The following is a 25,652-nucleotide window of genomic DNA, read 5'->3' as shown; positions in this document are numbered from 1 at the left end:
ATCTATCTCAAAGTAGTTTTAGTCTTGCCACTAACACGTTCTCTAATTACTTTTTTCCTCTACATGCATTTGTACATTACAGTGGGAACTTATTTAATACTAAACCCTCATGGCATGAACTCTTTTCTCATCTCTAACTTGGACAAAATGATGATTTGTACTGCAGAGTGTTCCCCAAATGTTCTGCTCATACTGCAATCCCTTTTCATACTTTCATAAGCAGTCTTTACCAGGGAAGGATGACTACGCCATTATTCATCTTCATGCTCCCTCTGGAACTTTGTGCAATATCCTGTGGTGTTCAATTTTGGCAATACATTTCACAAATGACACGTAGATATATTTTCACAGGATATCATCGATTATTGTTATAAGTTAGGGCATTCAATGTCAAACTCAGACGTCTGGAGACTGTTTTGTTATCCTTTCGGCCACCGAGGTCAATGAAGATGAGTGCCTACTGGCAGCACAGGAGGAAAATCGGAATTTTGTAACTTGTGACAGAATGAGATACTGACAGTTTGCGTTAAAAAAGTTTGTCTGAGCATCACAGTGTTGCGTTTCACGTCATTTGTACCTCCTGTTCACTTGCATTGGTGTTTTGCCTCTGCCAAAAATAGAGAATTAATGCTGTACTTACAACACGCAGCACCTATCAGTCATTCCAACCTTGGCTTTTGCAACTCCAGCTTTATTTCTCCTGACCAGTTCCAGTGTTTGACATTATTCATAGCATCTTGTCCAAAATATAATGTGTTATTCCTACATTGCATACAGCAAGTGGCAGGGCTGGGACCTAAAATTATTTCAGGGCACATTTAATTTAACTGTAAAGACTCATCCGGAGCACCCCTTACTAAACACTCTGAGGATAAGCACATTTAAAAGTGCACAGACACACCTGAAGGCAAAAATACTGAAAAACTTAACCAAAAAAATACATTTTCGTTTAAATTTCTCTGTAGGTGGATTCGTGCCAGCAAACTACCTGTACGTATAAAATCTCCATTGACACTCTAAACGTGTCCAGGCATAAAGACTCTCTGACTCTGCTCTTGCAGAGCAAGGCCCTAAAAGCCCTAAGAACACACGAGCTGCTGTGTGTGCGACCCTTGCCCTCCTGCAGAACGACTTGTTCACCCCGTTACGTTTGCCTGCAGCCGTCCATGAGCCTTCGTCCTCTTTTGGAGCAGGGGGCCATCTTTCCTCCTTCCGTCCCGGTGCCGTACAAATCAGCTTTGGACTCAGGTGCTGCGCTCGCTCTTGGGCACCATGGTGCTACCGACACACCGCTGCGGCCCTGCCACTGCTGCGAACCCACTTCGGTGCTGGCTTCCGTCAACGTGGGGTCCAGAATCCTCAACACGCGTGGGCGTGACTTCAGACCCCTCAAAGATGCGGTTATCATCCCCGGATGGGGCCTTGGGCAGAAGAGGTCGATACTCCCGACAATCCCGCTGCTGAAGCGACTCAACGCAAGCAGCAAGCGAAGAGCACCCGCCTTTGGTGAGGCTCCTCTCGCCCCGCGCAGGGAGAGCCGCCATCCGCACCCCGCCTCCTCCCGGCGGGATCCGCCCCGGGAACCGGCGAGCCCGCGGCCCCGCCGTACCGCCCGCAGCCCGGCGAGGCGCGGCGACCGCGCGCATGCGCGGGGCCTCCCCCGGCCCGCCCGGCGCCTGCCATTGGCCCCGAGCGGCGGGGCGAGAGCGGGGAAGCCGCGCCCGCCCTCCTGCCGCCGCTCCCCTCACGCCGCCCGGCCAAGTTTAAACACACCTCTCCCCCCGCCGGAGTTCGCGAGAGTTGCGGCCCGTGTGAGGGGGACGCCGGGTGAGCAGGGGTCGGCTGCCGGAGGGCGCGCCCCGCCAGGAGAGCGCTCCGCCGCCGCCTATGAGGGCGCCGCGGGGCCGGGCGAGCCATGGACGGCGGCGGGGCGCCGCCCGCCCTGGAGAAGAACGCGGCGGAGCTGACGGTCATGGACGTCTACGATATCGCCTCGGCCGTGGGGCAGGAGTTTGAGCGGGTGATTGACCAGCACGGCTGCGAGGCCATCGCCCGCCTCATGCCCAAGGTGGTGCGGGTGCTGGAGATCCTGGAGGTGCTGGTGAGCCGCAACCACATCAACCCCGAGATGGAGGAGCTGCGCCTGGAGCTCGACCGCCTGCGCCTGGAGAGGATGGACCGCATCGAGAAGGAGCGGAAGCACCAGAAGGTACGAGCAGGGGCCGGGGGCACGCGGCGGGGCAGGGCTGCCCCCGCCGGCCTGGGACAGAGCCGGGACCCGGCGTCTCCGTCGCCGCCGCCCCCCTCGGCGGCAGCTGGGTAAAACAAAGAGGGAGGCTGGGGTGCGGGCCGGGGCGCCGCGGAGCCGGTGGGGAGCGGGCGGGGCGGGCGTGTGGGGCGGCCGGGGACGGCGCACAGGCTCTGCGTGGATGTTGCCTCAGCGTCGCTGAGGGTTTGGGTGTGTTGTTGGCTTTTTTCCCTTCCCTCCTGGAAGTTTCCTCCCTCCTTCCCTTTCTCCACCCCCTCCCCAGTCACTACATTTCCTTCCTCTTGTGTCTCCCCGATTAGGACTCCTGCGCCATCCCCCCTCCCGATGAGAGGATAGTGCTGCTTCCTGCTAGGCCAGGAAAGGTCACTGACAATAATACACTTTTCTCTCCAGAGCTGTGAATGATTTAGCAGTCTGGTCTTCCTGGCACAGTCATCGGGTAGGCAAGTCATAGGAGAGAGATATGGAGGATCAAGTGATTTCAGGGCAGTGTTAGAGCTGAAGAGTAGGGAAGAGCGCTCTCCCAGATTCCTGCTCCGTCCTCTGATGGTAAGATGTTGTCCCTTGGCTTCATCTGGGGCGGTCATAGTGTCCCTGACCCCACTCCCATAAAAGCGCAAGGTAGAGATCATTTCCCATTTCCTGTTACTCATGTGGTGGGACAGCATGAGCTGCTCTGCTTACCGCAGTGGAAGCGGCAGATCTACTCTTTAAACCATCCAGATAACTGATTTAAAGAAATGTTTTTTCTAATAAGTGTCTCTGCTAAATCATGATGATTGCAGCCTCATGCCATTCCTACTTGCACACACAGATTCAGGATAAAGAGGAGACAGGGAATTTCTGGAAGAGAGATCTCAAACGTTAAAAGTTGGCTTTAATTCAACTAAATTCACGTTTTATCTTTTAAAAAGAGTCAGGTAGGGGACTTTTGCTTAGCATGTGAAAAATCCAGGATTTTTCCGGTCACAAGCGGTGTTCCCCAGGGCTCGGTTCTGGGGCCAGTCTTATTCAATATCTTTATTGACTATCTGGATGAGGGAATTGAGTGCTCCCTCAGTAAGTTTGCAGATGACACCAAGTTGAGTGGGAGTGTTGATCTGCTGGAGGGTAGGAGGGCTCTGCAGAGGGATCTGGACAGGCTGGATCGATGGGCAGAGGCCAACTGTATGAGGTTTAATAAGGCCAAGTGCAGGGTCCTGCACTTTGACCACAACAACCCCATGCAATGCTACAGGCTTGGGGAGGAGTGGCTGGAGAGCAGCCCGGTGGAAAGGGACCTGGGGGTGCTGGTTGACAGCCGGCTGAATATGAGCCGGCAGTGTGCCCAGGTGGCCAAGAAGGCCAACAGCGTCCTGGCCTGTATCAGGAATAGTGTGGCCAGCAGGAGTAGGGAAGTGATTGTGCCCCTGTACTCGGCACTGGTGAGGCTGCACCTTGAATCCTGTGTTCAGTTTTGGGCCCCTCACTACAAGAAGGATGTTGAGGTGCTGGAGCGTGTCCAGAGAAGGGCAACGAAGCTGGTGAGGGGGCTGGAGCACAAGTCTTATGAGGAGCGGCTGAGGGAACTGGGATTGTTTAGTCTGGAGAAGAGGAGGCTGAGGGGAGACCTCATCGCTCTCTACAACTACCTGAAAGGGGGTTGTGGCGATGAGGGTGTTGGTCTCTTCTCCCAAGTAACTAGTGATAGGACGAGAGGAAATGGCCTCAAGTTGCGCCAGGGGAGGTTTAGATTGGATATTAGGAAAAATTTCTTCACCGAGAGGGTGGTCAGGCATTGGAACAGGCTGCCCAGGGAGGTGGTGGAGTCGCCATCTCTGGAAGTGTTCAAAAAACGTGTGGATGTGGCGCTTCAAGACATGGTTTAGGGAACATGGTGGCACTGGATTAATGGTTGGACTTGATGATCTTGAAGGTCCTTTCCAACCTAGTGATTCTGTGATTCTGTGATAATTCCTGCAACATTTTGCAGCAGAAGTCTCAGGGCAGTATCTCTGAAAAGGATGGTAGAAGATCTTTAATGTATAAAACCCTGGTAAGTCTCCAGGAGTATGAAGTTAGATGGTCTAGAGAATAGATATAAGTACACGGACCAAACCTGTGCCTTTGTTCTTCTAACAGGTCTAACTTGGAGGCAAGTGGGTGGTCTGTTGTGCTGGTCCCATTCTGTGTCTGGGCCCTCTGCTAGAATCAAATTAGCTCTTCCTGAGCCCTAGCTGCCAGAAGGTTTTTTGAGGGCATGTCACCGCTGGGAAGAACTGCAATAAATCACATCTCCCCCTGGATTGCACAGAGACCACTGTATTGCCAGTCAACAGTAATTCTTTATCTCAGATATTTACAAAATGCTGTGTGGTGGATACTGACCTGGGCCCGGTAGCAACACCAGTATCATTGTACAAGTTGATGTTCTGTGTAGATGCTGCTGAAGTTCATATATGTGTTAAAAAGTTTCCTGAACATGTCGACTGCATAACACTGTACTTGCCAGATGTCAGGTCATCCCCTGCCAGTTAACTACTCTGCCAGCTTCTTGAATAGTCAGGAAATGGCTCACGGAGCGTTCAGACAATCCAGACAAAACTGTGGTGGAAATGTATTTTAACAGGGAAAATAAAATACATGAGAGAGACCTTTTTTTTAAATCGAGTTTATTCCTACTACATCAAGTCCCTATAGAACAGTAGTGTCGCATCCATCTGCGTTCCAGTGTGAGGGTTTGAAGACTAACTCTTTCACAGGACGGGTACTGCTAAGCAGAAAAAGCCAGAGACTGAGAAATAGTTGTGACCCAAAAGCCTCCACAAAACAATCCAGACAAGCTTTTAGTGGTCTTTGCAAGCATCAGTTTATGAGATTTTAGCACTTAAAATCTTTAGATGTTAATCTGTTTTGCCTATAAACCTGGCTTAGCGCTGCCTGGAGTTTCTTGAGCTGGCTGGCACCTACTGGCCCATAGATCTGCCTCCTCTGTCTGATATTTCTACTAATGAGTCTTCAGAAGTTAATTTCTGCTCCAATTCATTGGGCTTTTCAAAAGCAATAAATAAGAAAGTTTGCCTAGGCAAACCTTAATATAGTTGTGTGTTTACAGTGCAGCCACACCTAAATGATAACAGTTCAGATAGTTTGAGTTTTTGTGTGTTCTATTTTGTTTTTATCAGTATGCTTCTAACTGATGAATGTGCTGGTTTATTATCTAAACTAGGTCAGCGCATTATTTTAGCTAGAGTTGTAACATGCAGCATCACAGTAAATAGTCTAGGTATTTGGCAGTATAAAGTTTCTTTACAGATTTGGGTTTTTTTCTCAGGGTAAAGGGTTTCAAGTAAAATAGAGGTGATTGATGAAATTTTCTTTACTACTTAATTATTAAGTCTGCATAGCTTACAACACCTGTATGTTACTTATAATCTGTTTGTCATGTAGCATCTTCTGCAAAACTTTTAGCAAGAGTTACAAAATGACAGCAATGCAGTAATAAATGCTGGAATGAAATGGCATTTGGACCCAAAAGTCAACAGAAACATGATTTCCCATTATCAGAGCATACATTCAAAGCAGAAAGCTATCCTTTAATCTCTCAGCAGAGCTTATTTTAGCTTAGAGCTGTGCTTGGCGGGGTTGTTGTCTGAATGTGTTTTGTTGTTAGGTAGGAAAGGGCCATGCTGGATGAATGTAAAAGTCAGCAAGTGACTCAGCCTGGCTCCGGTGATTTGCATGCAGCTTTTTTTGTTTGAAGCACATACATGAAAATAGAGCAGAGAATGTCCCCCACTGCAGAAGTATGATTTATGGCAAAGGCTTTTGGAACAAATAAAGCTCTAAATACAACTCTTTTTCCTTGAGGACTTTATATTTTTTGTCCTAATTTGACCTTTACAGGGATTGGTGACAGCTGCTCTTGACACACAGTGTCCTGACAAATGAGAGCCGTTGTGTTGACTCGTCTCACTGCTGCTAACATAGATACCACTCAAGACATTCCATATAGAACAATTTACATAAGAAGCAGCATGGTTTTGTCTTGTGTTTACCATGTGGACTAGGAGCTCTGGGTTTGCGGCACTGTATCATGCCCTCACTATTTTACACTTGTGTTTCATAACAGAAATTTAGACTAGAGATGCTACTCTTTCAAAAATGAGCATGCCTAATCCTGGCTCCTCTGGCCCACACAGTGTGATGTTTCTGGGGCATTTATAACAGCCTTTGCAGCTGCTTCCTAGGATGCAGGAGGTAATTGTTGCTCATGTTTGGTTATCTTGCCTAACACAGCAGTTCCCTTAATCTGGTCCTCACAGCAAAATGGGGCATAAGGAGCCATCCTTTGGGTAACTTGCACATCAAAAATGTGTGGATCAGGAATTATCTCCTCGTGTATTTACATTCAGCATATAGCAAAAGGAGACTTTCATAGTTGGTTTCTTGATGCTGACATTAGAAAAGTAGATGTCTTCTAAGAAAGTCAAGGTAGTCTCATTTAATTGTTTTTTAGAAGAATTACAGTAGGATTGTTACTAGTTTGATCTGTAAATAGTCCAGTCAAAGACTTTTAACATGTTTAAAAATATAAATGTGTTGTCCCGGTCTACCCTTTAGGAATTAGAACTTGTGGAGGATGTCTGGAGAGGGGAAGCACAGGACCTTCTTACCCAAATTGCACAGCTGCAAGAGGAGAATAAACAACTGATGACAAACTTGTCTCACAAAGACATTAATTTCACTGAAGAGGAATTTCAGAAGCATGAAGGCAAGTTTGATACTTCAAATTCAGTACATGCTTTTATTATAAAAAGCAATACTTTATCAAAATACTTTGTCTGGATATTTTGGCTTTTTCCTATCGACTAATGCAGGTCTGGGGTTTGGTCTCTCTTTACCTGATTGGAAAATCTCTGCATACATGGTGACACCGAAGACATAAGAGGTGTGGGTAGGAGGGAAAGAAAAACCTGAACAGCTTTTTGTTTGTCAGAGAAGCACCTCTGACAGTAAAGTCTAGCTTCCTTTTTTTTTTTTTTTTGGTCTATCACTTTTTTCTTCTTTTTAGCTCGCATTTTGCAAAAAACATTCTTAAGCCCTCATGTTTTCTAGTACAAGCAGAATAATCCATTCAGCAATGTTTATTTCACACCATTATGCACAAAAGTGAAACAGTTGATCTGTTCGGGATAGCTGTTTGTAAAGCAGCAAATCAAGGCTTCTTTGTCTGAATATATCAGTCTACCATATGGAGATATTCTAGGAGAGCATCACAATATTCTCCTAGAATAGGAGAGACTGATTTTACTTGGTTTACCTGCCTTTAGGGTTCCCTCACTTGTTTGGGACTTGTAGCCAATTTAGAGTAAGTGAAGAGATTTATAATCCAGGGAGTGGGTGAATCCTAAAGAGTTGAAACAACCAACTTGTGGGCAACTTCTTTCTTGAGGCAGAATGAAGTTCAAGACGTAAGATTCCGACTTGCAGGTACAGGTAGATTTCACTGCAGCAACTGAAAAAATTGCCATCCTCAGCTCTCACCCACAGTTCAGCAAATAGCTCTTTCCCAAGGGCAGGGGCAGATGAACAGATGTCTATTTGCTCCACAGTTCCTAGCACATCATTTGAGGCCACTGGCTACTATGTCCATTTCCTGATACTTTGCTGGGGTTTAAGCTGGGCAGTTTAAAAAAGTGACTGTGCAGCTTTGGGGATGAGGCAGCCTTGAGCTGGGAGATGGGGTGGACAGCTGAGAATGGTAATAGCATCACTCCAGCAGCAAAACATGCCTGTGATGGTGAGTCAGTCTGGAAGTGGGTGGCTTCCTGAACTATTTGTATGTGGACAGGACTCTGGTCCACGGCTTCAAGCCACAGCTCCACTTTCACAGTAGGTTCTGATTGTCCATAAAGCCATGGCTCCCTCAGAAGGCTAGCTAGCATCCTGTGTGTAGTGTGTGAAGTCACTGGCCGATCTGAAAACCAGACCACACAGCTGAGCCATTGCAGCTCTCCAGTAAAGTATTAGGAACAAGGAGCTATCCTTTTCCAGACCTGGAGGTTGGATTAAGTGGAGGTTTGCTGTAGGTGGAAGAAACTGTCCAACACTGCCAAAGTTGGACTTGCTTTCTCCTAGAGGCTGAGTACTGCTCACTTGCCCTGCGGACAAGTATAATAAAATCTTCAAAAAGTAAAAATTGTTAAACCTCTCAAGATCATCACTTTTATAAAACAAATGCAATGCTTTCAGTTTAGGAGTTAATTAATGGCAAAGAAGTAGCTCAACATCAGCCTCACAAACTCCATGCAAAATTTCAGAATGGCAGTGATGAGTCACGGACCATGAAGACTATGACATTTCATTATAAAGAACCAGCTTCCCCTTTGTTTTCTTCCCTGCCCGCCCCCCCCCAGTGGATATCTAGCTCACTGCAGCTCATGCGCTTGTATTTAAATATAGCCATACTCTTCACATTCAGCTAGCCAAGCAAATGCCAGACATGCTTTTCATGTTATTTTTACTGTGGGTACCCAAGTATAATAACACAAACAAAACGCATAAAACCATTCCAGAGATCAGATTCTGGGATCACTGATATTTGGCTGAAATCATCAGTTTAAGTCAAATCACGTTAATTTATAGGAACCCCAGCTTATTATTGGGACCTATTATATCAAACACAACTGTTTCCCTTTTAGGAAATTTTGTCATTAATGAATGGGGATAGGTTTGTCTTAAATGACTTGTTTGGATAGTGTCAAAAAGCAGTCATACTACTTTTTTTCAATCTCCATCATTTATCTGAGGCATGTAGAGTCTACAGAAGCAGGTTTTTAAGCTAAATACTTTGTTAGCTGGACTAACTTTGAGTAGACTCCAGTCTTCGTATCTCAGCATGATTTAGTATTGTGATCATGTCTCCCCTTAGCGGCTAACCCGTGGGATTAACAGCTTGCCGCTTGCTCACCAGACAGAGTTATTTTTAGCACAGGCAACAGAGGCCAGTGATTGGGATGTGCAAGACTGAGGTTCAGTCCTTTGCCAATTAATGGTCACGTCAGAGTTTACAGGGCCTCACTTCAGTGTAATGAGGGTGTTTATGAGAGAAGCAGAGGCAATCCTATCTAAACAGGAGTGTTCTACACAGAGGGCATCTGCTGAGAGTCTGAGCAGAGCCGGGTTCATGTGAAAGGACATGTGGCAGAACACAAAACACACAGAGTTAGAGGTGAGCCTGCAACATCCTTTAATGCTGCTCCTCCCAGGTTCAAACTGAGCATTACTTGATGGTGCTGACTGATTGGAATATCCTAGTAAAATGCCACAAGCAAGCTTGACCCAACATGTGTCAAACAGGACAAGCAGGCTGCTGTTTCACAGCAACGAGGGGAGCTGCTGTCTCACACTGGCTGTGGTAATATAGACAAGCAGCAGGATGTCAACAGTTGTGTGAACCTCTTGTGCTAGGCTCCTGAGGAGCCTACAATTCCCTTTCAAAATTGGAGGCAAACTTCTATTCTGAATATGTAGGTAGTGGCATAGTGCCACAGGCCTTGACTGGCACTTTGTCCTGTTGTAGATGTTGTATAAACACAACAGTAAACATGTCCCTAAACATAAACCTAAAGAATGTTGCTTTTTTTCTTTCTTGTCCTTTTTTTTTTTCCCCAGCTGCTTTCCTTTCTCTTGCTCAAACAATGCTATGATCACAGCAATCCACAGGAAGCTGCTCGTAGGATGTGCCTAGGGAAGCCAGCTGGGTGTGTAATTTGAAATCTTGCAGTTATTAGAGTTTGAATCATTTGGAGATAGTTACTTTTAGGGCACTTAGTGATCTTCTTGTCTTCCCCAGTGCCTGCCTGAGGAAGTGGAAGAAGATGTGGCTGTTTCACAAACACTACCCACCTTTCCTTTCCCCTCCTCTTGAAATAAAAATGATAATGTAGTGATCTGTGCGCACAATTGAAGACTTTTATGTTCACTAAATGTTACGGAGAAAAATGAGCACAGTGGGAGGAAAAGCAGTCAGCACTGAAATGGTACTTAATGCTTTAAATATCTAGAGATCTCAAAGCATCTCAGAAGTACTAATGAATATAGCTACACTCACTATTCCTAGCTCCTACTGGGGTGAAACCACAGGCTAAAGTTTCACTTTAGAAAACGAAAGTTTCACTTTAAAAAGGAAGTGGCTTTCCAGCCACTCCAGAGGAGTGAGCGAATTATCACCACTCGCAGTTCATAAATGGAAGAAGCTGACGACCCACGTAACTAAGCACTTTGCCAAAGATACTAGAACGAGACAGCAGTAGACCCTGGATTTGAGCTTCTGCTTGGACTGGACTTCGGCCAGAGCAGCCACACACTGTCCTGATCACAGGCTTTCATCTTCAAGCTATCCTATGGGATGTTGTGCAATGTGATTTTATGTGGTAGTTTAGGACCATCAAACTGCATGTCTCTGTGCAGTTATCAGCAAAAGTTAGTGTGGTAGATTTATCATCTCATCAAGTTAAATCATCTGGTCTGTGTTTGCTCTGAAAAGTGCGTGACTGTAGTGCCAGTTCCTGATTATCTCCACAATGGCAAATAATGGAAGAATGCTTCCAGTTTTGTGATTTATGACATTTCCTAATGATTCAGAAAATGAATCCTAATGAAATTATCAGATTTCAGGTTAATCTAATCCTTTATTTATTTTCGAACAGGATCAATGTTGGATTCTTGGCAATGTTCCAAACATCTTTCACAAGTGAAATGCCATGTAGCATTTTTCTCTGAAGTACAGTTATTCTAAATAGAAATTATCACACAATAGGATGGAGAAAGGGTTGCAAAACATGAGGAGAAAATATGTAGCCATAATTCAGGCTAAATTTCCGTTCTAGATTTAGGGTGGGGGTACCCTCTGAAGGTTCTGCTTCATCTCCCTTTCACACAACACAAAACTGGGTTTTAACATAAAATCATTCTAGTCCAGTGCATCTCATCTGGTTTGGATTTAGATGCAATCCACAATAGTGATGTGTTGTTTAGACCTTGCTGAGGATCCAGACCGTCTTTTTTACAATTTTCATGAGGCATTGGCCAGCTGATTCTACAGATTAGCACAGATAACCAAGCTCCCTGGGGCACAGTGCATACTGAGACAGCAAGATGTAGCAGTGTCAGCCCACTGTTATAAATGTTTCTGAGGACTGTCAGTTCCTTTTTTTAAGGAGTTCCTGTGCAGTGGCTTTATGGAGTGGATTGTGTCATCTATTTTCTCTCTTACCCTTCAAGTAACCTTGAAAGCATCTTCCAACAGCTTCTCTGTAATTCTACCAGCAGGCAACTTCCAGAGTCTTTACCTAAATATTTCTCATTGTTATTGTTCTCAGTCTCAGCAGATCCTGATTGTCCTTAATTTGTTTTCTGTGTTCTTTTTTAACCAGGAATGTCAGAGAGGGAGCGGCAAGTCATGAAGAAGCTGAAAGAAGTGGTAGACAAACAGAGGGATGAAATCAGAGCAAAGGATCGGGAACTTGGACTTAAAAATGAGGATGTAGAGGCTGTAAGTGGTTCTTAGTCTTCCTATTTCTCTTCTTTCTCACCCATACTTCCATAGCCTGGTTTCAAGTTTTAAGTTAATGTAGCATTTGCAAGCAATGCCAGATTGTTAGTTCAGTAACTGAAGCGTCTGGCATAACTGTGGAGTGTCCAAAATGATTAGGCGGTCTTCAGTGCAGACACACACCCCCTTTGCTGCATTCAGGACCAGACACACCTGGAACATGACTGGAAACCAGCATAACGAGAGAGGAAGATGGGGGAAGGACAGGTTATTTCGTTTGTTTCCTTAAAGACCTGATACCTCTCCCCTTCTGTGGGAACAGGACACATAAGTTTCTCTGGTTCTTGAATCTCTCTCTCCTTTGGCAGTGCACCCCCATGCCTCGCCCCCCTCGAGAGACCCCTGCTGAGGGTGGGTGGGCTACTGTATATTTTACATATCCTCTCTGCGGAGTTTGTCATCGGGGACTCCACACACGCACTCTCACACCAGGGATGCAATGGGCATTACCTCTTTGCACAGGAAGGGGGTAGGAGGAAGGGGCCTGAGCCCAGCCCAGCTCATGTACTTTTGCCAGCAGTGAACAGAATGTCACTGAGAGGAGGGGTGGCCCGGGGGACCACAGCAGAAGAGATTTGGGTTTAGTCTTAGATGAATCAGAGACTCCACTGTGACTTTGGGAGTCACATGATATCTTGGTCCTTTCTGTGTCAGGAGGAATGACCTCCTTACCCACATTTTGCTTCCCATCCTCACGCTGCATCACCTCAGGCCATGGAACTTTTCTGGTGCCAGTGAGGGCCAGACCTAGGTGATCTCTGCTCTATCCAAGTCCCTCTGGAAGGTGCTGTGGCCTTTCAAATTGGTGCTGCCCACGCAATGCCCAGCAGGTCACATCCTGTCTTTTAAGAGAGCCCAAGAGCTCAAAGCAAAGTACTTATATTATAAATTTAATACTAAGGATTCCTCTGTCTTGTCTTTCTTCTACTCTGGGGTAAGATTTGATTTAGGATCCCATAAGCCACCCTATCTTTGAACTTAGCTTCTTTTGAAACATAATATCAGAAGTGATGGATTTGCATTTACCTGGAGAATTCCCGTGTGCTAAGGGGAAAACACCTCTTTACTCTAGAAACCAATTGAATTTTGGTGACTGCAACTGTAGTAGATAATTAGATATTAAAAAAAACCTAATCTGTATGTGAGGAGGGGGGAGAATTTTCCAGATTAAATTCAACAGGAACCCACTACTTTTCCTTTAACATGATGTTTGGCACTTGGGCATTATGGCTGATGGCTGAATGGATGCTGACCTATTGCATCAATATTTTACAGCTTCAGCAGCAACAGAACAGGCTAATGAAAATTAACCATGACCTGCGGCACCGGATCACTGTTGTTGAGGCTCAGGGGAAGGCGCTGATTGAGCAGAAGGTGGAGTTAGAAGCGTATCTGCAAACCAAGGAGCAGGAGATGGGCAACCTGCGAGCAGAGCTGGGGAAACTGAGAGAAAAGCTGCAGGGTGAGGACAGCCAAAATGGGGAGGAAGTAAAGGTAAGAGGCACTTTAAATCGCTTTTTAAGCAGCCTTTTAAAAAGCTTTGGACCAAGTACCTGTTTTCTGGATAAAAGTGATTGATACACATCAGAGGCAATGGTGGTACTTGAGGACAGCATCTTGTGTTCAGGTTTGACATAGAGAGAGCAACGTCACTCATTGCACTGTGACTGGAAAGGCTCCGTTAGGGTGGATGATGACCCAGTGGAACAGAACCTTCCTTCCTAAAGGAGGAAACCTTCTGTCTCACAGAAGGCAGAGTGGCAGCACAAGTTAGCAGTGGGATGTCTGCGTTAGAGAACAGCTCTCCCCTTAGACTTGGCTACCCATCACCTGTCCTAGGAAGTGTAACCTTTGGGTCATGCACTGGGCTGCAGAATTTGCCAGATATCAGAACAAATCATTGCCTCAAAAAAGTGTGTTCTATTAAAAACATCATGAAGCAATCCAAAACCTCTGGAGTATCAGCTGCTAGTTTGTACTGGAGGAAGGTAGTGTTTTGGTAGTGCTGTATTAGTATGTTTGGCTTCATTTTGTTTGTCCACATCAACCCCTTCCCTCAAAGGAAAACAAACTGATCCCTTAAACAGTCTGGGGTTTCCAAAAGGTAAACAGCTGGCGAGTAGCTTAAGCATTGCAGAGTATGCAAATATGCAAGCCCTAATAGGTCCCAAAGGTGCAATGCACTGGGATAGTGGTGGCACATGAACCATAGTAGAAAAGAAATTGTGTCAGAAGTGGTCCCAGAGGCAATGCAGAACTCTGCACACTTGGTCCTCGCGGTGCTTATGGCACTTTTGATCTGTCAGGACTAAGCTGGTCTATTGCTACCAAATCAACATATCATATTCAAAGGCACCTTTTAGAGGAACCAACTTTGGCCTTATTTCTGCTTTTGCTTCCTATTATAATTTGTGCAGTGAAGTGTTACTAGCACAAATGCTCATGAGAAGCAAATGTTACTGCTTGCATACTCAAGTACTTGCAAAGTGGCAATCTGCAAATTGAGTTGTTGCCAAGATCAGAGCGGAAGGAATGCAAACTTGAGGGGAGCTTCCTGAGAAAAAGATGCATCTCTGGTCTGTTGCATCCCTTAGTCCTCTTTAGGGTTCCTATTATTTTTCTTTGTGCATGTGACACTACTTCTGTCTTACTAAAGCAAATGTGCTGTATTTCCCTTTCCTAATGCTGCTCTTAGAAGAGCACAAAATAGGATAACAGCTGTCACGATATGAAAGAACTTAGAAGAGCACTGTCATGTAGAGCTCTTTGGCTGGATGCGCTGGTAAGAGCTCCAGTACCAAGAGGCATTGTAAATGCCTGATAGACTGCAGCAGAGAGCGAAACAGCCAATTCACTTGTTGTAGGCAGGAATATACATCAAGAAGCAGAAGCAAAGGCTTATGGGGTACCCTGGTCCTCCTGGAATGTTACAGCCAGTGTTGTGTTACCACGTCACTGCTGAATTGAGCAAACACTGTATTAATAATGAAGAGGATGATTTCATAGCTGTTAATTCAGCCAGGGCACCCAGCTTTGTAAATGGGGCTGTGGAGCCTAGGCGTGGAGCCAGCAGGAGTGAAAGTGTCTTCAGTCTCTGGAGAGAAAGGATGCATTCTTTACCTCTCTCTAACTCATCAGTTCCGTGGCAATGGTGCCTCTTCTAATTAGAGCCATTCTCCGCTCTCTCTGCCAGGATGATAGTTAGACAGGAATTGCAGTGGCACGCAGAAAGCTAGAATAGCTGCATGCTCTGGAATGGACGTTGCTTGTTGGCTTCAAGTATATTCACATTAGCTACCAGCTGCTCAGTCTTTGCTGATTTGAGCAAAACTTAGCAAAAATAGCTTATTTGGGCAAAGGTGTGGAGCAAATATACCAGCAAAAGAAGAGGCATCGTCTCAGACCCTAGTCCAGAGGGTTGAAGAAGAGGAAAAGTATTTGGGTAATTTCTTTTGAACTCCTTGTTAGGTTGCATCAATCTTTATTGTAGTCTGTGTAAAGAAATGCATTTGGCTGAATGGAGTGAATCAAACAAACGGACAAGTGGGCACTGCTCTGCTGCTTTGTCTTTGCAGGACAAGGACTGCAATTCCTGCTGTAGAAATTGATAATGCACCAACCTTAGCCCAGACAAGTTTAACCTAAAATCATGCATCAATAGATAGAAAAACTGTTTCACAAACACAAGCACAAAAGAGGGAGAGATCAGACTTACAAAAAATGGACATGGTTTAAGAATGTCAGTGCTTAGCTCCTCAAATGTCCAGCTTGTATCCCAGAGAGGCATCACTGCAACACAGGAGCTCTGAGACTCTGGTCTTGGCATCCTACTAAGAGGGCGGGTGGCTGACCTGGCTGCTGGCATCTCTGATTTCATCTCCTGGCCTCTAGTCAGTCCTTGCAAAAAGCATCCCATTTCAAATGTACTTTGCTGGACAGAGTGCCCTGTATTTATTTGTATTGTTGGAAATCCTGCAGACCTCTAAAGGCTTGTAGCTGCTTTTCAGCATCTTGATTCTGAGTATGCTTCCCAGAAGCTTGTGACTTCTTATTTACTGGTCCTCAGCTCTGTGCAGCCACTGAAGTGGCTACAACAGTAGAAGACCTAAATGGTGGTCGTCTGTGTTTATACAGATGACATCTTCACAAGGAGTTGGGGCCAAATAGTTCTGTACAAGTGCTAGAGTCTACCTGCGTGACAGGAAGCAGCCCCACAGGCCTGGGAACCCAACCATGTGCCTAGACTGCAAGTTCTGCCTTGTTGGGAGCCACCGAAACTGGGGGTGGAAGATAATATTCCTCCAAGCTTCCAGTGGACTCTTCTCAGAAGAAAAGAAGAGACAAGGGTACACGTGTATAAATGCCTCATGTAGCATCCATCTGCAATTTTCTTCCACTTTGTAGCAGATCCTGATGCTAACACCAATCCTGCTTTTTTAATAAAGGCATTAAGGGGATATAAACTTAAATCTCCACTTGACTTGTTTACATTTAAAGGAGCCATCTCTTTGTGGGAGGAGCTGGAAGGAACTATCATGACCTTTGCTATGCAGTTTTTTCAGTGTTTATATAAAAGGCTGATGTTTGATTTGTTAAAAATATGAATTCCTTAAACTGACTTATTTATCAGAAATTGAACTACACATTTTCAGTGGACTTTCTGGCAGTGTGGATTCCACAGGAATTTTCTCCACAAAAAAACTTATCACCTATAAGGTGGCTCAGGTTGGACCCTGTGTTCAGGCCTGCTAGAAACAATTGGTGTGTGTTTGTTTTCCCAATTATGTAACTCTATGACAGATTCCTGTAAGCACAGGGCTTTGGTTGTAGGTCAAGCTTCTCCTGAACACCAGGTGAAGAGAGGTAAAATAGAGCTCAGATCATCTTTCAGAGGGCTGCCATGGTCTCACCAGTTCTGTGTGTGTCATCGTTCAGGAAAGAACAAAGTGATCAGGTCACTGAGCTGTTCTTGCTGACATGAAAAACAAATTCCTTCTACATTTTTTTCCTCTTAAAATTGTTGTGTTTCTCTTAAAAGAGGATTTACTAGTGCTGAAAGGAAGAAGTTGGGAACTAGACTGATAAATACTTCAAACTCCTCAGACTTGCACTCACATGGTGAATTTAAAGCCCACGTTTCACTTCCTAGGCAGAACCAAACAATGATGACTGCCTCTCAGAGTCAGAAAAGATGGCAATGGACTTAAAAGATCCAAATCGTCCAAGATTCACCTTGCAGGAGCTCCGGGATGTCCTTCATGAGAGGAATGAATTGAAATCTAAAGTATTTCTACTTCAAGAGGAGCTTTTATATTACAAAAGGTAGGTTAGATATCCTCTCCTGTTGCATGCTATACACAGAGGAGCCATTGGGCAGGTCTAAAAATAATAAATGTGCTCTTAAATAGTGTCCAACAAGCTTATACTTCTGCAAACGCTTAAAGTAGAGTTTGCAAGCATACAGCTTTAGTTTGAATTTGGTTCCTCAAAACTGGGAAAAACTATGTCCTTCCCTAACTCCCAGGTTCCCCCTGAATCTTAGAAAGATTACAAACATTTAAGAGTTTTGAACTTCAAAAATAAGGATGAGTGGGTCTTCTAGACCTTTTCTAGAACTTTTATTCAATGCATTCCTCCCTCTCCTTGTCACAATGGGAAGAAAATATTGAAAGGAGACCCAGTTCTAGGTCCTGTTCCTTGGTTGACAGAAGAATCTCCCATTGATTTCAGTGAGCTTTGAACAGATCTTTTTGCATTCCTTTATCAACAGTACTACCTTAGCTTGAATTTTAGAACTTAAAGTGCTTCCATGGCTTGGGAGAAGAATGTTAATTATCTTTTTTTCTTTCAAGTGAGGAAACAGAAGAAGAAACTAGATCCCCTCAACCTACACCCATAATTCAGTCAAAACCTTCAACTCAGCCCGAATCTGGAATCAAACGACTGTAAGTAGCATATTTTCTAAGGATACTGGATATAGTCTGCAAATACTAAATGTTTCTTATGGGTAGGACAATTTTAAAGAATTTAAAAGTAAAGATAACCGCATCCCCAATGTATATGGGAGAGACACTGGAGGAGCACTTTACAGGTATCATGAAACAGCAGTTGGCTTTGGCCAAAACTTTTGCCTAGATCTGGGACAACTTTCAGTCTCAGATTATTTCCTGTGGTACGTTTTGCTCCCTACATGCAGACAGCAGTAGGGACTCCAACAGTACTCCATGTGCTTGTGTTTATGGGCCAGACTGGTGTGCCCAAGAAGCCCCCTCCAGTTCTAATGTTTCCTTCTGAAGTACGCTATTCAGGCTAACCCTAAAAGAGCCCGTGATGCAATGTTCTATTATAGCTGGTATGAGCTGATGAGCTCTTAAACACAGACACCTGATCTTTCTAGAGGATTTTCCTGTCTGGGCCACGTAGTCATACTCCAAAGGGAGATGCTACTAACTGTGGTCTTATCCAGAGCACCGCTCAGCCTGTCCTGTGTGCCCAAAACTGAAGTCAGTGCCAGATCTTGGTGTGCAAGGATTGTAGGAACAATGCTTCTGTTCAAGTGCAAGTCCTAGTTCCTTAACACACAGATCCTAAGGTGGTGGAGTGTCAGAAACCACTGGCCTCGAGGTCATGATCAGAAGATGCGTGAAGAGTGTTGTTCACAAGCAAAACCAGCTGCAGAGCTGTAGCAGTCGGCAGCGGAGAGCAAGGTGCCCGTTTCCCCCTTGACCTAAGCTTTTAGACCCTGACTTGCACTATGGGTACAGCACAAAAACCTTTTGGTTGCTAAACAAATTTGCTGCTGGAGAGGATGCTAGCTTTCTTGGCTGTAAAGAACCCCACCTTCTCCGGGTGAAGTATTTAATGTTGCTGTTTGAAAGCTAAGCTTACTGTCAGAGGTATGCGTTTACTAGTGTATCACTTAATTATAAAATCACAGTGTTAGCCAATCCATTTGTCTGTTGAAACTCCCTCCTTGTACATTTATTAATTCCAAATTAAGTCTTGCAATCTTACATCAAGTCTTTCGATTTTTGTGACACTGGAAGCTTAGCTTTTTTAACTGCATAAATTACTTTGGAACAGTCATTTGTATCCACATAAAAAGCTCTTCCATCCTGTCCCCATGTCCATAACCTTCAGTCCTTGTTTAATAATAGCAGCAGCCCTGTAAGTTCCATTGGAATATATGGACTGACCCAAAACACCATAAAGTCAGGAGAGCACTTCTGATTATTTTCAATAGACTCCAGCTTCTGTCTGTGCTGCTTTGTTTGCTGAGAGAACCCTCCTTCTCACATGACTAGGAAATACAATTTGAAAACTTAAGTTTTCATTCTGCAACTGGAATGATAATAATGATACTTTGTCTCACAAGACCTCAACTGTAAAGCTTCTCTTTTCTTTCAGATTTATTTTAGTACTTTTTAAAGCTTATCCCATTGCAGGGGGTGGCTGGTTTGGGTTGATTGCAGTTTCCATGCTCAATTTATGAAGCAAAGGCAGCATAAAAATGTAAACAGACATTGTAAGAGAGCACATGCTGACGAGCTACTAGTTTTGACTCTGCCTTCTGCATACATGCGGAAGCAACACAGGGAGCCATGGCAGGAGGCACATAAGTGTTTTCAACCAGTTATCTCAGTGCTTTCTTCCTCTCAGTTAATTTCTTAGTGAAAACCTGCTAAGCTTCAGACCATTCAGTCAATGCACATTTTCAGACACCTGTCTAACCTTTCTGTTTCTCAGATTCTATGTTAAATTCATATAACTAAAACCGCACGCAGTAAAGCATAACATCATGTTGTTTAGGCCCCTTTCAGCAAAGGCGAGAGTCCTCTTCTGCCAGACAGTGGAAGCATGTATTGGACCTGCTGTTAAGATGAAATGACTTTCTTTAGCTGCCATGCTCTGTCCCTAGGTTTCTTTCTGCTCTCTGTTCATTTAGCCATCACATTAAATAAGGGCAGATAAAACTGTCTACTTAAGTAACCTGAAGGATGGTAATAGTTTTCAGGTTTGTCTTATTCTTGCAGCCTGTCTGGATAGGATTTGTCTAGGGTGGGTTTCTTTTCTTTCCCCCCTCCTCTCTGTGTGTGTTGTCAACAGTGTACTTGTAGATGGGCTTTAAAAAGACAGGAAATTTCACTGCTGGGAGAAACAAAGAACCCAAGTGTAGCATCTCTTCTGCCCTGTTATAACACCCCTCCTGCCCCACCTGCAGTCCCTGCCTGCTGCGAGCTGTCTCCGGAGCTCCCTTCTCCCTCTCCCGGGCAGGGTGCTGTCAGCACCTTGCTGTATGGCTCTCTGGGTAACACACTGACACATAAACTCTCCGTACCTCAGGGTGTGATGAAAACTTGTAATGCTGGTACCTGCAGGCAGAGCGCCTTTACAAAGGAAAGCAGGGTTGCTTTTCCCGTCGTTTCAGACTTTTCCCCCTGATTAAACAAACAGCTGAAGTACAAAAATAGGAGATGCTGTTGCTGTCCTCTCAAGAGAAGTCTTGTGCTTGCCTGTGCATGCCCTTTCTTTTCTTGACCATGCCGTATCTCAGGGAATGAGACATACGTATATGTAGCCTGTGTCATCTAAGATGTGCTCAGGTGATTCTGTGCTGCATCCCCATAAAGAAAGGAAAACAGAAGTTACAGAAATCAACATTTTTTCACTCCCAGGGTTCGCACATTTCAGGCAAAGTCTGAGTTCTGATCGCAGACTGATTTCTACATTTGTCCCTACCACATCACATGTCAGAGTTTTGATGAAATAATGTAACCAGGAGGCTTTACTGAGGAGGAAAAGTACAAGGATTAAAAATGCTCCCTCTGTTTTGAGCAGAAAACGCCCTTTTGTTTTCTCTTTAAGGATATGTGCTTGTTTGTCACTGATGTAATGCCTGAAACAACCATAAGTTTTCTTCCTATTCTTGCAGTCTACAAAAGCTGATGTGTCTGTCTCATTTCTGCAGCTCACGGACCGTGCCACAATGCGTAAAAACAGAAGTCCTAGCTACTGCTAATGATACAACGTTTGCTTGTTTGTTTTCATTTTTAATCTAAGAATAGCAGTTAGAGTGGCTGTGTTGGGGAGAGCTGCATTTGGTCACAAGTGAAATGTCTCTCGTGATTTCAACTTAATCTTTAATTAACATTAGTCCACAGTTCAAAAAACTGTTTGGCACAAGGGAGAACCTCTGAGGAGAATCCTTAGAAAAACAGAGGGTGTTCCAGGTATGGATGAAGGTGTGTTAGCAGGTTTGCGTGGGGCTGGCTGGGCAGAGAGCACATAGCCAGTGTGCTCTCAACCTCTAAGTTGCATGAATTGTATAATGCGTAGTGAAAGTGCTGAACTTTTACAAAAAACAGTCTTGCTTCTAGCCAGCGAGAAAGCATTTCTGCTAGAGTAGCTGCAAGGTTTCAATAAGTATTTAGCTGCCTGCAGTTGGCATCTTTCTGCATGTGAAGCAATGCAGGTTCTTTTGGAACAGATACACAGGCCCTTTAACCAAGTAGCTTGCATAGGAGGTTATTTGAAGATTTCACCTGCAATACTGGTTTTTAACTTGAAACTATCAACTGTAGCATTTGTAAAATACTTTAACTGTAATGCTGGTCCTGTCTAACCCTGTTTTCTGTGCAAATATCCAGTAGTCACAGCAGAGTCCTGTTTTGTATTTCTTAACATACACCTTCATCCTTCATTTCATTATGTATGTCCTGTTTGTCTCTTGGGAAGAAAAATGTGCACTCTGCTCTGCATTGCTAGAGGTGGTAATACCTTGATGAAATCCAACCCAGATTGCAGCCTGCCTCACAACAGAAAAGTGGTATCTTTCAGAAATTCAAAAGCAATTTAAACTGTTACAATGACTGCTTTTTCTAAATTAAGAGTATTTCACTGAGGAGAGCTGTCTTGGGTGATGCAGATCCACCTCTCCCTGTAACATGTCCTGTGTTGGTAATTCAGAGTAACCCTGTGTATCATGTTTGCCTCTTTTCTTTTTAATGGAATGCTTTTTCTTTCCCTTGCTCCAGTCTTATCTCTTCTGTGTCTGTACTTTCCTGACCAGGATCTTTACAGCCATAATGCCCATGGTAGCAGCTGGATTGATTCCAGACGATCCCACATTGCAGCCAATAAGAAGACTTGTGTCCCTTGTAGGAATTTTGTTTTTTAAATGTTTGGTACTGTGGTTTCCTTTTGCATGACCCTGTGTTAACATGCACTGCTGGTTGCATTCTCATCGGCTGCCTGTGGGATCACAGAAGAACAAAGTGCCAATCAGAATGACCAGTCAGTACACGACTCATCGTAGTCCTCCATGCTCATCCTCAAGTACTGACATTTTATCATCTTCTGCCTTAATGTCACCATGCTAAACCAGTCGTTACTCCTTAGCAAATTGTTGCAATATGCAATTTTAACCAGCATCTGTTAATTTGGCTTACTAAGCGTGCCTATTCACAGTTCACACCAATGCTTTTTAAGAAACCCGTGTCATTTTAATGACTTGTTACAAAGCAGTTAGTTAGATTTACAGAATGTAATGGCTGATATCTACATTAGTTTCCAGTGTTAATTATAGGTTGTTGCTTCCATGTCTTTCTATCTACGCACTGTATATTTTGTCTTTAATTATGTATTTTACAATAGAGTATATGCTCTCCATAATCAATTCTATCATCCTATTCTTGGCTGTCCCTGGCTGCCGTACTGACAATTGTTACTGCAAAGTCTCTTTGCATTAGAACTGCTGCTTTAGCAATCTTTATATTTACAACAGCCACACAGTATTTAAATTCCCTTCCTCTCCACACAGACATGCTTTTTCCAAACATCCTCCATGACAGTCTTCTAGGCATAATAATAGTTTTCATTGTTATAGAAGGAATTTAAAAAGCCTAACCCTTCTGCTTCGTGTAGAGAATTTACGAACATATTTTTCTCTTACTTAATTTCATGATAAAGTGAAAAATTACTGAACTTTGACATTTGAAACTTACTGCATAAATACAGCAGTCCTTTGTGTGGACTTCAAGATATTAAGCCTGACCATGCAGAACCAAACATGCTCAGCAGAAAGCCTCAGTGACTAGACACTTCTTTGATCAGCTGGAATTGGATCTGGCCCTGAAAAGACATAGCATATGTGTGTGAATTTATGAGCTCCTGTGATGAAGGTGGTAGAAAAGTATGAAGCTAATTAAGTGCAAAAGACTCCTTTTGCTATTAAGGCTGCACATTTGAAGCCAGGAAATGCAAAAGTTCAGGTCCTGCTAGCAACGTTAGTTATCTGGCATCGCACTTGTGTAGCTTTTCATATCACTTTCTAGTCAAATAATTATTCTTAATATTCTTGATATTCTTAATTATCATCATGCTTACCTGCACGTATGATAGGATATTTTTTCAGGAAAGCTGCCTTAAACCTCATCTGACACTCAAATACAGCCTCCTATGTGACTAGAGACATCGAAGGCAGAACTCCCTGGTCTGCACAAGGCGGCTTGGACGGTTGGGATCATGGTACTGAGGGGAGACTTAAGGGAGTGTGGGTGGAGGAAGAATGCTGAGAACGGTGGGGCATGGACACAGGGTCAGGTTTATGCCCTGACAAAATATTCCATCACCTGTCAATGTTGAGTTTGTATTTGCATGGTCTCTGACTGTAAAAGCATCTAGCAGTTCCTGTCCTGGATCAGAACTGCATTATGCTCGGTACTGTGCAAGCAAAACAGTATTTCTCTCCCAAAGTGCACCATTGAAACCAAAAGGTTATGCAGCCAATTCCAACCTTTGGTAGCTGGAACCACAACTTTTGCATTTCTCAGCAGACCTAAACACTGCACTAACACCTCTTGTACTGAACTCATGACGAACATTGAATTTGCCTAATCCAGTAACTTCATCCTATACAAGTAAAATGATACTAAGGATTTTTCCAACTGTGTTTTTTTAGCTCTGTCGTCAGCCGGCAGTTTCTTGTTGTATTAAATGGCTGTTGGTTCATGTACGTCATTATCTTAGAGCACCCAAGCCGTGTGACAGGAAATGACGTCCACACTTGCGTGCATTTGTTTAGAGCCTTCATCCTGCAAACGCTTGTGCACATATGTGCATTTATGCATGTATTTTTGCAGGAATCAAGTCTATGTATCAAAATCTGTACACAGGATAAAAATGTGGAGGCTTATTTCTTATCTTACGAATTTCCCTGCTGACACCCTTAAAAACATTCTCTATTTCTGGTTTATGGTAAATTATACAGATTTAATGCCAAAGATACCACTTTACTTATGCCAAGGAACTAACCTGTATTGTGTTGCTGCTTTATCTCAGGGCTGGGGGAGGGGGAACATACATCTAAAATGATACCTGCACCTTGTAGAGTCAACAGCATTTAGAGCTTATTTGAAGCTTCCATAGCCAAACCGCTTGAGATCGCAATGACTTCATCTCTAATAACATTTTGACATGCACTCCCATCAGGCTTCACTGCCTTGATTTTTGCAGATGCAAACAGATTTTTTTGCTCTGTGTTTTGTTGTGCTGTGTATCGTGTCGGGTGTTTGAAGTGTTTTCAAACAGTAAACAGTCTTCTTTCTTTTCCCTCCCCTCCCTTACTCCTCCCTTCCCGGAAGGTTTAGTTTCTTCTCTCGTGATAAGAAACGTATGCAGGCATCACAGAAAAATGTCCACTTCCAGGATACTTTTGGAGAATGGTCAAATTCAAATAAAGATGACTCCTACACCGAACAAGGACAAGAAGCCCTGCAGCACCTGTGACTAAAACCTTGAGGTGTTCAGTTTACCACAGTAGATCTCGACAGTCTAGTAACAAGAAGCTTCTGTAAACAAACCCGGCAGCTCATCACTTTTATTTGCCTTGCACACCTCAGTGCTTGTGTTTGAGACGTACTCTTGAGAAGGGATCCCTCACTGTTTACTTGGTGACTGTTTGCTGAAAACAGAATCCAAGCTTTCTTGTAACAGTTGCTGATACCCTGGGACATTGAAGCTTCTAGATGACTTGTTTTGTGCCAAGTAACAAGTCTATGGTCTTGTTCATGCATTAACTACAGTAACACAAGCTTCTTTAAACCAAAAAAAGGACCTGTGCCATTATTAGAAGTTTGTTTGCAGTGTACAGTATGTAGTGGCAAAGACTCTTTCACCCTGTTTGTTAACACTATCAGTTGTTTGCTTTTTATTTCTGTAAGAATTTTTTCAAGAGGGATATGATAGCTGGCCACCCTCCATAGCAAGTCTTAGCACTGCTGTGTCCTGTCAAGTTCAGCTGGCATCTGCATTTTGCAGAGTAACCACTTGGAAATCCACCTGATACAAATTGATAAACTGGAGCCTTGAGAGGGATATTGAGTGTACATTTCCCTTGCTGCTTATAGTGCCTAAAGCATGAAGAAACTGATGTATGAGGTGAGCGTGCCTTGTATTTTGCCATGAGTTGTGCAGTATTAATGGAAAACAAATCACTTACAAGGAGGAATTCTAACACTTGAATTTCTTCCTTCTTACCAGGGACTTCCCCCTAGAGTAGCAGACAGCTGCTGTAAAGGAGTTAGGTCTGTTTCCCACAGACGGGTTTTTAATGAAGTCACACTCCACTTTTCTGGCTAGATAAGACTGCCAACTTCAGAGTCAAAGACATCTTCAACTAGCTGACATTAGCTATTTTAACTGACTTAGAGATGACCCCGACTCAAAATATTTTCTGTGACTAATCTAAACACTACTTGGGCAGAGTGGGTGAATCTGTGAATGCCG

General features: G+C 44.0%; 1 protein-coding gene across 1 annotated transcript; it reads left to right on the top strand.

The window, feature by feature from the left end:
• Positions 1-1,915: 1,915 nt before the first annotated feature.
• On the top strand, positions 1,916-24,653 carry RILPL1 (Rab interacting lysosomal protein like 1; the record flags this gene model as incomplete). The annotated part of the gene is made up of 7 exons (XM_082007779.1): positions 1,916-2,209; positions 6,872-7,022; positions 11,689-11,807; positions 13,143-13,361; positions 17,017-17,189; positions 17,720-17,812; positions 24,509-24,653. The coding sequence occupies 7 exons, from the start codon at positions 1,916-1,918 to the stop codon at positions 24,651-24,653; spliced, it is 1,194 nt and encodes a 397-aa protein (XP_081863905.1).
• Positions 24,654-25,652: the final 999 nt, after the last annotated feature.

This window comes from Phaethon aethereus (assembly GCF_964289735.1).
Source record: "Phaethon aethereus genome assembly, chromosome: 17".
NCBI classification, from domain to species: Eukaryota; Metazoa; Chordata; class Aves; order Phaethontiformes; family Phaethontidae; genus Phaethon; species Phaethon aethereus.
The sequence above is the reverse complement of the archived record's forward strand: the minus strand, read 5'-3'. Positions and strand labels throughout refer to the sequence as shown.